The 12,956-nt window shown below is 40.5% G+C and overlaps 1 protein-coding gene and 1 non-coding gene across 2 annotated transcripts in view; both read right to left on the reverse strand.

Moving 5' to 3' along the window:
* The window catches only part of LOC126249376 (glutamate receptor ionotropic, kainate glr-3-like), a 93,145-nt gene that overhangs the window by 48,290 nt on the left and 31,899 nt on the right, over positions 1–12,956 (reverse strand). Inside the window, exon 4 of the mRNA XM_049951030.1 lies at positions 2,971–3,144. Coding sequence (XP_049806987.1) covers positions 2,971–3,144 — 174 coding nt within the window. The remainder of the gene's footprint in view (positions 1–2,970; positions 3,145–12,956) is intronic.
* Trnas-uga (transfer RNA serine (anticodon UGA)) lies at positions 7,480–7,554 on the reverse strand. The gene has a single exon. It is a non-coding gene; the product is annotated as a tRNA-Ser (tRNA).

Consider the following 12,956-nt stretch of genomic DNA (forward strand, 5'->3'; position numbering starts at 1 on the left):
TCTAAGTGCCATATGTGATGAGTTTTAAAATTCCTATTGACTGCAATTTGTTCAATATCAGCTTATCTTATCATTCGGGCCTGAAATTGTGTAATATGTTCTAGGCCGCCACGTCTATTAGTGACCACTGAGGTCGAAATTGAGTTTTATTTGCACTGGAAGTTGTTGTTTTCCTGACTGATGTAACAACTATAAAATTGCCTACGGCTATGGTAAGCAAACGCTAGCGGTCCAGTGAATCTTGGCTCATTTGGGTAATTAAGTTCCATAATTCTGGTGTGATTTTTCCCTTTCAAAGAAAACTAACATTCATTGTTCCAAATACAATTACTATTGTAGTTGATTGAGTGTTAGCTCTCAAGATTTGCCCGTTACCTTTTAAATCACGTAAGTTATTGTGTTTGAGTAGCACTGTAATTTCTTGATTATTACATCAACTTGTTATATTTTACTTTGAGATTAACTGATTGATCTTCTTAGTAATTCTTATTGTAATATTCTTGTTGTAATACATAAGGTTTGGTTGCGGCTTGGGGCCACGCTCACATTGAGTTTCTTGCCTTAGTTTGAGCATTTTCATGTGTTCTATGTTTATTATGCATGAATTACATGTCTGCTTGCCTGCTCTCGGCTTTCCGAGCTGTTCGTAGCCTTTGAGTATTACCTGTTACGCACCATTTCATCGGGCGCAGCCTATCTTCGTGGGCTGTGTACACGAGCGCGGTCGGCGCGCCGCTTCCCGTCTCACCGTAGCCTCTGGCTTGCTACGACAGCTCTCATAAGTTAAGTTTCTATCTCGTAGCAATCTGACGTTAATTTTACCTGAAGTGCCCGTTATTCTAGACCATCTTACTCGGACTTGACCTGCCGCACCTGTCCGGTCCATATTTTCCCTGTTTGAAGTTTGGTTTTAACGCAATACCTTTAATATTGGTATAATGCTAAGTTAGTTAAATCGTATTTTATTATTTTTACACGTCAGTATCCTGATTATGCCCAAGGGGCTCTTCTGATTGATAAAATATTGGATATATGCGTTGAGAATTGTTTCTGTGCTTGTTGCATAAAATATTAATTCTTAACAGGCTTCAGCTCGTCAGATACCAGACTTGTGAAATTTCGTGTTACTACACTTCTTGTAAGTTATGTTTATTAATGTCAAGCATCCCCTTTGACTAGCCAAATGTTGGAATTGAAATCTTTAACATCATTGTTGTCATTGTTTGCCGCGTGTTTGAGTTACATTTGATTGTACTATTTGCTTGTTAGTCCTTCCTAAATTCGTGCATCTTATTCCTTTAAATTAACTAATCAGTCATTTGGCTTAATAGAAGAAATTTTGAAGTAACTGCCTGAATGCCTTTCCTTCATTATTTTATTTAATTTGTTGGTGAAATTTGAGCTGCTGTTAACATTTTAAATCTCCTGCTGGCGCTAATTAGTGTCACTCATTAGTTACCTCTTGTTAATTACGTTCATTGAAGTTAATAATCATTTGTATTTTATTAGGTTTTAGGTATCTGTGCAATAAAAGATCGTTGAACTCTTGTGAAGTAGCAAATGACTTGTGATAAATGGCCTGCATCTTTTCCATGCCCTTTAGTTGTTCCTCTGTCCTGGGGCGTCGACTGACATTTCATCACTGATACTTACCATTGCCCTTGTTGTACGTGTACAAATGTTATAGCTCTTATCGACTGCACAAGCGACTCTGTTTTTCGCATGAAATGATAAAGTCCGTTTTGCACGAAGTCTGACTAGCTTTATACACAACTTTTAGGAAATAACAAGAAGTTCCGTCTTCACGACAACTACGAACTTGTCTATGGTATTACCTCTAGACGTTTACTTGAGAAAAACTTCATAATTTTGCGATAGCCTTTCCTGAATCTGCTTAACCAGGTCGAAGAAGCCTGAGAATAAGTAATGTTCGTCTCCCTTGCAATTCATGGTGCGATCTCGCTCAATAACCGTGCATTGACTCTCACGAGCAGTTCTAAATTATTGAATAGTTTTCCTCTCACATTTTTGCGACTTTCATTTTGGGGCATATTTCATACTTCATGTAAATCTTCCTCCCATTTACACAATTCACGTTCACGTTTTATGAAACGAAACCGACTTTGCACACTGCTTAAATTTATGCGTTTTCTCCGTCCTTCGTTTACTCAAAACATTTGCAGCCTTTACTTTATCACTGAAAGATATTATTTTGCTTGTTTTCACTGGGCTTGGAAGGTATTCCGTTTCTGTTCTGAACTTTAATTAGCACAACAGTCATCGTTCGAACTCCTGTTCACGGAATGGCCAGAGTTAATTCCTGTTTCTTCTCATGTTTCCTGAATTTCTGACGACACGTCGACGTAATTGGAATGAATGTCCAATGGCAATGACAGTGACACATATATAGGTCTTCAGGAGAAGTAGGTGATTTCGATTGCATACCGCTACCACCTTCTTTATATTGGATCCCACATTACTGTGTAACTCTGGAAGCTGCCCCAAAGACACATGCTATTTGCAAACACATACCAAGAAATCACAAAGAAAATAAAATCAGTTTTACCTTCACAAACCGCAAAGACAACTGCGTTGCAAATTCGAACGTGTACTAATTGTGAACAATTATCAGGGAAACTATGAACGGAAACTGAAATTCTCTTTACAAATTAAAATCGCGTTCCACTGTGTTACCTGTCTGCTAACGTGAAGTCAACCAAGGACATCTGCCCGCCGTGTTGCGCATGCGCCGTCTGATAATACTATGACAGGGCTGTACACGTCTCCCGCCGCCTGGCTAGCTACGTATTCGGAAATTTTCAAGTTTTGTTAAATACTTGCAGTGTGTCTTAGCAGCTAACATTTTTCTTTCAGTGTATTGTTCCTGCATAAAAAACTTCAGTGCAGGTTTCCACATGTCGGACTGGACAGTTCCGTTGTCAGTGGTGTCCTAACCAAGCTTTGCCTTACCTCGAGTAGAGAAGCGGCAGAGAGAAGTCAACAGCTTGGCTGCGCTCGAGGGTGACCAAGGCGGTGCTGAGCCCCACGTCGGCTTCACCCCGCTGCAGCACGCCTATCAGACCCGTCCAGTTGCCGTTCATCTGCCTGCCCCACGTCCGGCCACTGTACACGGTCAGCGATGTCCTGTAAACACATCGCACTTCTTTCGTGTTGGCATTGCTATTATTGATTCTCGTCAACAGTTGGTGCGCAAGAGCTCAGGAGCATACGCTGTAGTTTACGTTTAACCCTGGAAAAATGTTTCGATGATGTTAATCACTTTCTAAACTAGACCAAGGCTTATTTTATTTTGTTGCTTCTGTATGTTGTAGTTCGTACTTTAGTAAAGTAGCTTTGCGCACCCTGCTGTTCAGCAGCCATGTAGTTTCAATATGACAGGACTGAGAGCCATGTTAATGAGCTAATTTTCAGAATTTTTGTCACAGTTGCCCCACTACAGTTCTTCAGTTTATTTCCATCTACTTAGTTTAGAACTTTCTTTCGCGTGATTATGTAGTTGTATGAGGTGAAAGGTTGAGAGAGAAACATGCATGCTGTGTCTAGTTATAAGGGGAATTTGACACTGTCTGTACACAGCATTGTTAACAGTGGACAACTTGAGGGTGGTGGTCTGGGTTGGTGTGGCAGTTAGGCCTCGACTGTGACATCTCTGTTTCTAGCACCTTCTAGGATCTGTGATGATATTGCGCCTCCAGATCCACTTGACCTGGCCTGTTGTTCTCATCTAAGGGTTCATGGGAGACAATGGGAGAGCAATGTCCGAGGGCTATTTGGAAAGCAAGGTCCGATCAGGCGCGAAATGGAAACCACAGTGAAAAATCCGATAAAGATTTGCACAGATATGTTGGGCAGTATCTTTATTATGCCCGTCAATCGTGTCACGCCACTCTTTTCAGTTCTGACCGCACAGTGAGCACATAAAGCTGTCTATAAAATAGTGGTTCTCGCCAAGTATGAAGGCCTGGTGAGAGATTTCGCCTGATTTCATGCATCCCACATAACACAACTGTCATGCGGTTCCTTCTTCATGACAATTCTCAGCCGCACTCTGCTTACAAACCACTAGATGACGACCCCACTGACAAGGTGGACAAGAAGACCCGGAATTGCTGAAGGAGACAGGTCTACCTGAACAGGTCATCAAGAAGCTTCGTCCCAAAGCACCGGTACCACCCAGACTCTACGGACTCCCCAAGGTCCACAAGGAGGGGGTCCCTCTTCGACCTATTGTCAGTAACATCGGTGCAGTGACATACCTCACTGCACAGTACCTGAAGAAGATATTGGCACCATATATGGGCAAATGTGCACACCACATTCGGAACTCGGAGGACTTCCTACAATGGCTAAGGCAGCTACACACCGTAGACTCTGACATCATGGTCAGTTTCGATGTGGTGTCGCTCTTCACATGAGTGCCACTCACCGATTCACTCAATATCATTGGAGAGAAGTTCGATTGTGCCCTGTTCGACCTGTTCAAGCATGTACTGACATCAACATATTTTCTTTATGGGGGTCAATTTTATGAGCAAATGGAATGAGTGGCAATGGGCAGCCCTTTATCACCAGTGGTAGCCAACCTTTTCATGGAAAGGTACGAAGAGGAGGCACTTGCATCAGCCACTTACCAACACAAGTGCTTTCTTAGGTATGTTGATGACACTTTTCTCATTTGGTCCCATGGCCAGGAGAAGCTAGATGACTTTTTGGAACATCTAAATTCACGCCACCCAAGTATAAAATTTACTATGGAACTAGAGAAGGATGGACAGCTCCCGTTCTTGGATATCCTGGTCAAGAGGAAGGCAGATGGCACTCTGGGGCACAGTGTGTATCGTAAGCCTACCCACACTGACTTATACCTTGAAACCAGTAGCTGCCACCACCCAGCACAGAAGAATGGAGTCTTGAAGACATTAGCTCACAGGGCTCGGGCTCTGTCGGATATGGAAAGTCTGGCTTCAGAGATAAAACATCTACAGCTGGTTTTCAGCAGAAATGGATACTCCTCCACAGACATCCAAAGGGCACTTCATGCTACCAGCCAACCACAGGGTACAGAAGAGGAGCCAGAGGAGGCGAAGAAGGTGGCATACCTGCCACGTGCTGGACCTATTTCTGCAAAGATCAGCAGAATTCTTTCAAAATATGATATAAAGAGTATCTTCTGTCCACCCTCCAAAATTGGGACAATGCTAGGGAGTGTGAAGGACGACCTGGGGCTATGTAAACCAGGCATCTACAACATCCCGTGCCAGTGTGGAAAATCATACATTGGCCAGACAACCAGGACAGTAGACATCAGGTGCGAAGAACACAAGAGGCACACCAGACTCGGACAGACAACCAAATCTGCCATAGCGGAGCACTGTCTGGAGCTCAGTCATTCAATGGACTACAACAACACCAAAATTGTGACACAGACTCCAAGATTTTGGGACAGTGTCATAAAGGAGGCCATCGAGATCAAGGTCACAGACAACCTAATAAACAGAGACAGCAGTTACCAGCTCAGCTCGGCGTGGAGTCCGGCTCTGGAGCTTATCAAGGCCCAACGAAAGGAACCAAGAAACTCCTCAAGAAGTAGTAGCACCGCAGGAGAAGCGCTAGGCGGGCGCGGACCGCGAACGCAACTTCCAACGGAGGACGGGCCTCTGACAGCCGCCATGACCGCAGATGATGGACGAGCCGAGCACGGACGACTGTCAGAGCACCAGGGAAGTGCCAAGCAGCGCCAGGCGGGCGCGGACCGCGCACGGAACGCCCGACAAACGACAGGCCTCAGAGAGCTGCCACAGATGGAGACAAAATCGGACGCCGACGTCCGAGGAACCACCAGGGAAGAGACAACAGCTTACAAGCAGCGCCAGGCAGGCGCAGACCGCGAACGGAGCGCCCGACGCGAGACAGGTCTCAGACAGCTGCCACAACTGCAGATGGTGTACGAGGCTGGCGCGGACGTCCGTGGGAGCACCAGGGAAGTACCAACCAGACAGCTGCCACGACCACAGATGGTGGACGAGCCGGGCGCGGACGTCCGTGGGACCACCAGGGCAGGGTCAAAACCTCAGGAGCAGCACCAGGTGGGCGCGGACCGCGAACGGAACGCCCGACACAGGACGGGCCTCAGACAGTTGCCACAGACGGCGACCAAGTCGGGCACGGACGTCCGAGGGAGCAGCGGGGAAGAGACAACACATTACAGGCAGCGCCAGGTGGGCGCGGACGGCAGAGAGAGCACCGAGCGCCCTCTGGACATAAATACTGGACAAGATCCCCCAATACGGCAGTCTTAGGTAGCACCTGAAGAAGGCAACGAGTTATGTGGCTGAAATATTGTGCCAGAGCGACACAAACATCCAGCAGTAGGCCCGATTATTCCACATGTCAAGATCTCGCCGGGAAAGCCTGAAGAGTTACAAGTATCCCACCATTTGTCTCTCATGATTGATCAAAACTACTGAAAATATAAACGAAAACAGCTAGCTTGCAATTAAAAATCCTCTCGTAACGAATACAAAACCAGCGCCTTAGTCTGTGCAACATTCCTCTCGATTATTTCCCAAAGATTGTTGTAAATTTCCTTTTGACTATGTTCCTAGCCATCACGCATGTTCATTGTATGAACTACATTGTACGTACCTTCATCACCTCACTAAAACTGTAATCTTATGAGACATTATGGAACGATCATATCTTGGCACTCGGTATATCGTCACATCAATGGCTCTAAAAGCATGTGCCAGACTACAAATCCAAAGCTTTGAAGTTCGAACTAAACTAGAATTTTTCTATCACTTCTTCCACCTCTGGCAATAATTTTGTTAATGTGAAAAATGTCAAATTTCACCTTGCTTTAGGACCCAGGTGAAACTGTTGATCTCCATATAGCTGGGTAGACAAGTCAGTTCAGAGCTCAAAGGAAGCGTAGGAGATACTACGTAAAACAGGTCTATGCCCTGTTCAAACAGATATTCAGCTTACACGCTGCGTCGTTCAGCAGGGTCTGAGCAGCCACACAGGGGGAGGAGTTTACTAATCTTGGGATCTCTAATATTAGGCGCATTATGGAACCTCTTGGGCAGATAGCGTTCAGAGCTGGAAAGAAAGCCAATGTGTACTCAGTATGAAACTTCCTGACAGATTAAAACTGTGTGCCAGGCCGAGATTCGAACTCGGGACCTTTGCCTTTCACGGGAAAATGCTCTACCAACTAAGCTACCCAAGCACGACTCACGCCCCGTCCTCACAGCTTTACTTCTCCCAGTACCCCGTCTCCTACCTTCCAAACTTTACAGAAGCTCTACTGCGAACCTTGCAGAACTAGCACTCCTGAAAGAAAGTATATTGCGGAGACATGGCTTAGCCACAGCCTGGGGGATGTTTCCAAAATGAGATTTTCACTCTGCAACGGACTGTGCGCTGATATGAAACTTCCTGACACGTTAAAACTGTGTGCCAGGCCGAGATTCGAACTCGGGACCTTTGCCTTTCACGGGCAAATGCTCTACCAACTGAGCTACCCAAGCACGACTCACGCCCCGTCCTCACAGCTTTACTTCTGCCAGTACCTCGTCTCCTACCTTCCAAACTTTACAGAAGCTCTACTGCGAACCTAGCAGAACTATCACTCCTGAAAGAAAGCATATTGCGGAGACATTGCGTCAGTTTTAATCTGTCAGGAAGTTTCATATCAGCACACACTCCGCTGCAGAGTGAAAATCTCATTCTGCACTCAGTATGTTTGCCAGGGGGTCTCATCCGAGATGTGGACGCTGCCCTGCCTGTGACTATCGAGCATGCAGGGTGCAGTTGTCTGTATGTTGTGGCTCACGTCGGCGCCAACGACGCCTGTTGCATAGGTTCCGAGGCGGTCCTTATTTCGTACAGGCGGCTGGCAGAGGTTGTAAATACTGCTAGCCTCGCGAGTGGGGTGCATGTGGGGCTCGCAATTTGCAGCATGGTTTCCAGAGTTGATAGGGGTCCCTTGGTTTGGAGCCGACTAGAGGGTCTCAAAGGCTTCGTCGACTCTGTGACAGTCTTGGTTGCAGGTGTCTAGAGCTGTGTTACCATGTGGGGATTTGTAGAACTCCCCGTGATAGGTCAAGGTGCACTGTGCAAAGGAAGCAGCTACTCAGATAGCAGAGTACTTGTGGAGTGAACATGAGGGATTTTTAGGGTAGGCAGTAGTTTGAGGTGCTCTGATGACTAATCGCCAGCCAATATGCAGCAAAGGAAGACACAGTGTTCAGAATAAAGACACTTCCACTGTCACAATTTTCTCAGTAAACTTCGAAGCATTCATAATAAAGTTCCCAAATTTACTACCCTACCTGGAAGTTCTCGCTCTCAAATTGTTCTTGGGACCGTGAGCTGGCTCAAATCTGAAGAGGAAAGCTCTGAGATATTTAGCCAGTCATGGAATGTATATTGGAAAGACAGATTAGAGGCCATAGCAGGGGGAGTGTTCATTGCAGTTGACAAAAACATTATTTCTATTGAGGTCAATGTTGAGTGTGACAGTGAAGTCATCTGTCCGTGTATAACAAGTGCAGCTGAAACCATGTTAATTGTTGAATGTTTTTACTGGCCACCCGATTCTGTTGTGTTACTTCCAGAGTTATTGAAAGAAAGTCAACGGTCAACAGCACTTAAATACCCAGATCATGCAATACTAGTTGGAGGCGACTTTAACCTGCCTAGTATGGATTGTGATGCCTAATGATTCATTGTGGGGATGCACACAGACAGTCACACAAAATACATTTGAACGCATTTTCTGAAAATTGTTTTGAGCAGCTAGCTCGGCAGCATGCAAACAATGGAAATATCTTAGACCTTGTAGCTACAGATAGGCCAGACCTTATCGACAATGTCAGTATAGAAACAGGGATTAGCTGTCATGTTGTCATTGCAGTAACATTGATTACTGAAGTTAATAAATCAGTCAAGAAGGCTAGGAGAGTGTTTCTGCTAGATAGAGCAGATAAGTATTTATTAGCATCTCACTTAGACAGTGAACTGGTATCACTCAGTTCCATTAAGACTCATGTAGAGGCATTATGGACAAAGTTTTAACTGATTGTAAATCGTGATCTGAAGAGTTATGTGCCTGGAATGCAGCTAAAGGATGGGACAGATCCACCATGGTTTAATAATTAAATTCGGTGGATGATGAGCAAGCAGAGGCTGTTGCACTCTCGGTTCAAGAGGGAATGCACAAATGACGACAAGAGGAGGTTGGTAGAGATTCGTGCATCTGTGAAAGATCTACGCGTGAAGCTTACAACTATCATCGTCACACCTTAGCAATAGATCTGGCAGATAACCCAAGAAAATTCTGGTCTTACATAAAATCGCTAAGTGGGTCTAAGACCTCCATTCAGTGCCTTGTTGAGTGGTCTGGTGTGGCAGTTGAAAACAGTAAAATGAAAGCTGAAGTTTTAAATTTCTCCTTCAAGATATCGTTCACACAGGAGAACCCTACAAACACTGTCATGTTACACACTCCCGTACGGACGACAAGTAGATATCTTCTACCAGTTCTGGGAACACTAAGACAACCTTAAGCTAAATTCTACATTTTATAAGTAACACAATTGATTTTTTTTAAATTCAGTGTATTTAATTAACAAAACGGATTTTTGAACATTAACTAAATACCTAATATTTTACAATAAAACAACTAATTACAATAAGGACCTGATTTCTAACTTCATTGTTTCATTTACAACGTCACTGTAAGATAATAACATGTATTAGTTAACAAAAGGAAGTTATTTTAAAAAGTTTACATTATGAACTCACAAGGGAACCTCCCCATCGCACCCGCCTCAGATTTAGTTATAAGTTGGCACAGTGGATAGGCCTTGATAAACTGAACACAGATCAATTGAGAAAACAGGAAGAAGTGGTGTGGAACTGTGAAAAAATAAGCAAAATATACAAACTGAGTAGTTCAAAGTAAGATAGGCAACATTAAGGACAATGGGAAAGCCGGAACGCTGTGGTCTCGTGGTAACGTGAGCAGACTGCGGAATGAAAGGTCCGTGGTTCAAATCTTCCATCGAGTGGAAAGTTTAATTTTTTATTTTCAGTTTATGTGACAAACTCTTATGTTTTCATCACTTTTTTGATAGTGATTATCACATCCACAAGAAAACCTAAATCGGGCAAGGTAGAATAATCTTTTTACCCATTCGCCAAGTGTACAAGTTAGGTGGGTCGACAACATATTCCTTTCATGTGATGCACATGCCGTCACCAGTGTCGTATAGAATATATCAGATGTGTTTTCCTGTGGAGGAATCGGTTGACCTATGAGCTTGCGATCAAATGTTTTCTGTTCCCATTGGAGAGGCATGTCCTTTCGTCTACTAATCGCACGGTTTTGCGATGCGGTTGCAAAACACAGACACTAAACTTATTACAGTGAACAGAGATGTCAATGAACGAACGGACAGATAATAACTATGTAAAAATAAAGGAAGTAAAATTTTCAGTCGAGGGAAGACTTGAACCATGGACCTTTCGTTCAGCAGCTGCTCACGCTACCATGGGACCACGGCGCTCCCAACCTCCCGTTGTCCATTATGTTGCTTATGTAGCCCATGGACGACTCAGTTTTTATATTTTGCTTATTTTTTCACAGTTCCACACAACTTCTTCCTGTTTTCTCAGTTGATCTGTGTTCAGTTCATCAAGGCCTATCAACTGTGCCAACTTATAACTAAATCTGAGGGGGGTGCGATGGGGAGGTTCCCTTGTCAGTAAATAATTAAAATGAATAAGCTAACAATGGTAAATTATTTTTAAAAAACCATATTGTGAACATAAGTAAATAAATAAAAATATATTAGTTAACAAAAGTAAGTTATTTTAAAAATTTGACATTGTGAATGTAAGTAAATAATTAAAATGTATTAGTTAACAAAAATAAATTGTAAAAATTTACAACATGAAAGTAAGATAATAAAATGTATTTGTTAAAACAAAAGTACATTATTTAAAAAAAATTACATTGTGAGTGTAAGAAAATGATTAAAATGTATTAGTAAACAAAACTAAATTCTAAAAACCTTACATCATTGTAAGATACTAAAATGTATTAGTTAAAATAAAAGTACATTATTTTAAAATTTTACATTGTGAACTCTAAATAATGAAATTCATTATTTCAATTTTTAAGTTTCTTCATTGCACTGTTTTTCAATTTCATTTGTCCTTTTTTAATTATTGCAAAATGCAAATCATCGAAAATTTAGAAAATTTATATGGTAAAGAAATCTTAAAATCATTACTAAGCTCCATACAAATTTTTTCTCCATATCCAGTATTTAAATATTCACAGTTCATAATATTATATAAAACATTTATCTCAGCTCACCTACTTTTTTAATTTCTCTAGAGACAACTACATTGTTGAGCTTCTTGATTAAAGTAGCTTCCACTTATATAGAAAAAATTTTTGTTAATTTTTACGAAAGTAAATTTTTAATATGTATTCAATATGTTTTTAAAATTTGTAATTTTGAACTTAAAGCTAAAGATTCATTGAAAATTATTCTTTTTTGTTTTCTATAAATCTAATAAAAATTATTTATTATAAATGGTGACCCTAAACAAAGCGCAAGCTAAAGCTAAAGATACTTATGTACAAACCGAGCTATCTGAAGAAGACAATGATTGTCCTATTTGTTAAAATAATCAAAATCATAATCAATTTTCTAAATCAAGCTGCAATCATATTTCTCATAAAGAATGTATCGATAAATGGTTAAAGGAAACAGAAAATTGTAAACTTTGTAGAATTATTATTACAAATAAAGCACCAGACACAGTAAAAATAATTTATATTTATGCTTCGATGGACACACAAGATGAAGCAGCATATTATGGTGATTATTTATATATTTATATTGTAAAAATTATAAAAATTTACTTTTTCACAAATCAAATAAATTTTTTTTAAATATAAAGAGGGCAACTTCAACAAGAGTCCTCTGCGAAATCTAAATTTTTTAATACTGAAATACAGAGAAATCAGTTGATAATTTTACTTTACAGAAATACATAAAAGATGGTTATAAAACTAAATGTAGACCATGTATAAATAAATATCATGTAAAAAATTACAATAAAAATCTAATTCCTTGTGTATGTGGAGAAAGTGTTGCTAAATACTATTTCAGGGAACATTTGTGACGAAGTCGAAGTGAGCAACATTCAAAAATATTATTAACAACGAATAATGAAAAAGTTGTAACTGAAGACACATCTTCAATGAATAATGAAGAAGTTGTAACTGAAGAAACATTTACATTTAAAAAGAAATATAAAAGTTTTCAAGAGATTAAAGATACATATTGTTTTTAAATAAATCCTTCACATAAAGATAAACATAATAATAAATGTAAGTAGTGTAGCTTAGAATATATTAAGAATAAGAAAGCTTAAACTTTATTATTTATTAAATAATATTATTTTTTGGTTAATTAAATAAATCATTAAAACTAATTCTTTTAAAAACTAATTGATTGTTAAACTAAATAGTAAACTATTTCTTTTTATTTTTAACTATGATTGATCAATGTCTTAAAATTAATTATTAAACTAAATAACAAACTACTTCCGTTATTGATTAATTATCTATTAAATAATAATCCTTATCCATCTATTAAGTAATCATCATTTTGTTAAAAAATATCTTTTACAAATCTATTGAATTTTTTATAATAAGTAAAAGAGCAAAATGGAAGATACATTACTACTGAACTACAACAATTTACTGTTGCAAGACTTCAGGAATTTTGTAGAATAAATAGTTTATGAGAATATATAAATTATGTAAAGCTTGTTTAATTACATTTATTATTAGAAATCGTTCAATTATTATTAGAAATTATACACCTGAAGTAAGTGACAATCATACC

Source organism: Schistocerca nitens, chromosome 3, assembly GCF_023898315.1.
Source record: "Schistocerca nitens isolate TAMUIC-IGC-003100 chromosome 3, iqSchNite1.1, whole genome shotgun sequence".
In the NCBI taxonomy this organism is placed as follows: domain Eukaryota; kingdom Metazoa; phylum Arthropoda; class Insecta; order Orthoptera; family Acrididae; genus Schistocerca; species Schistocerca nitens.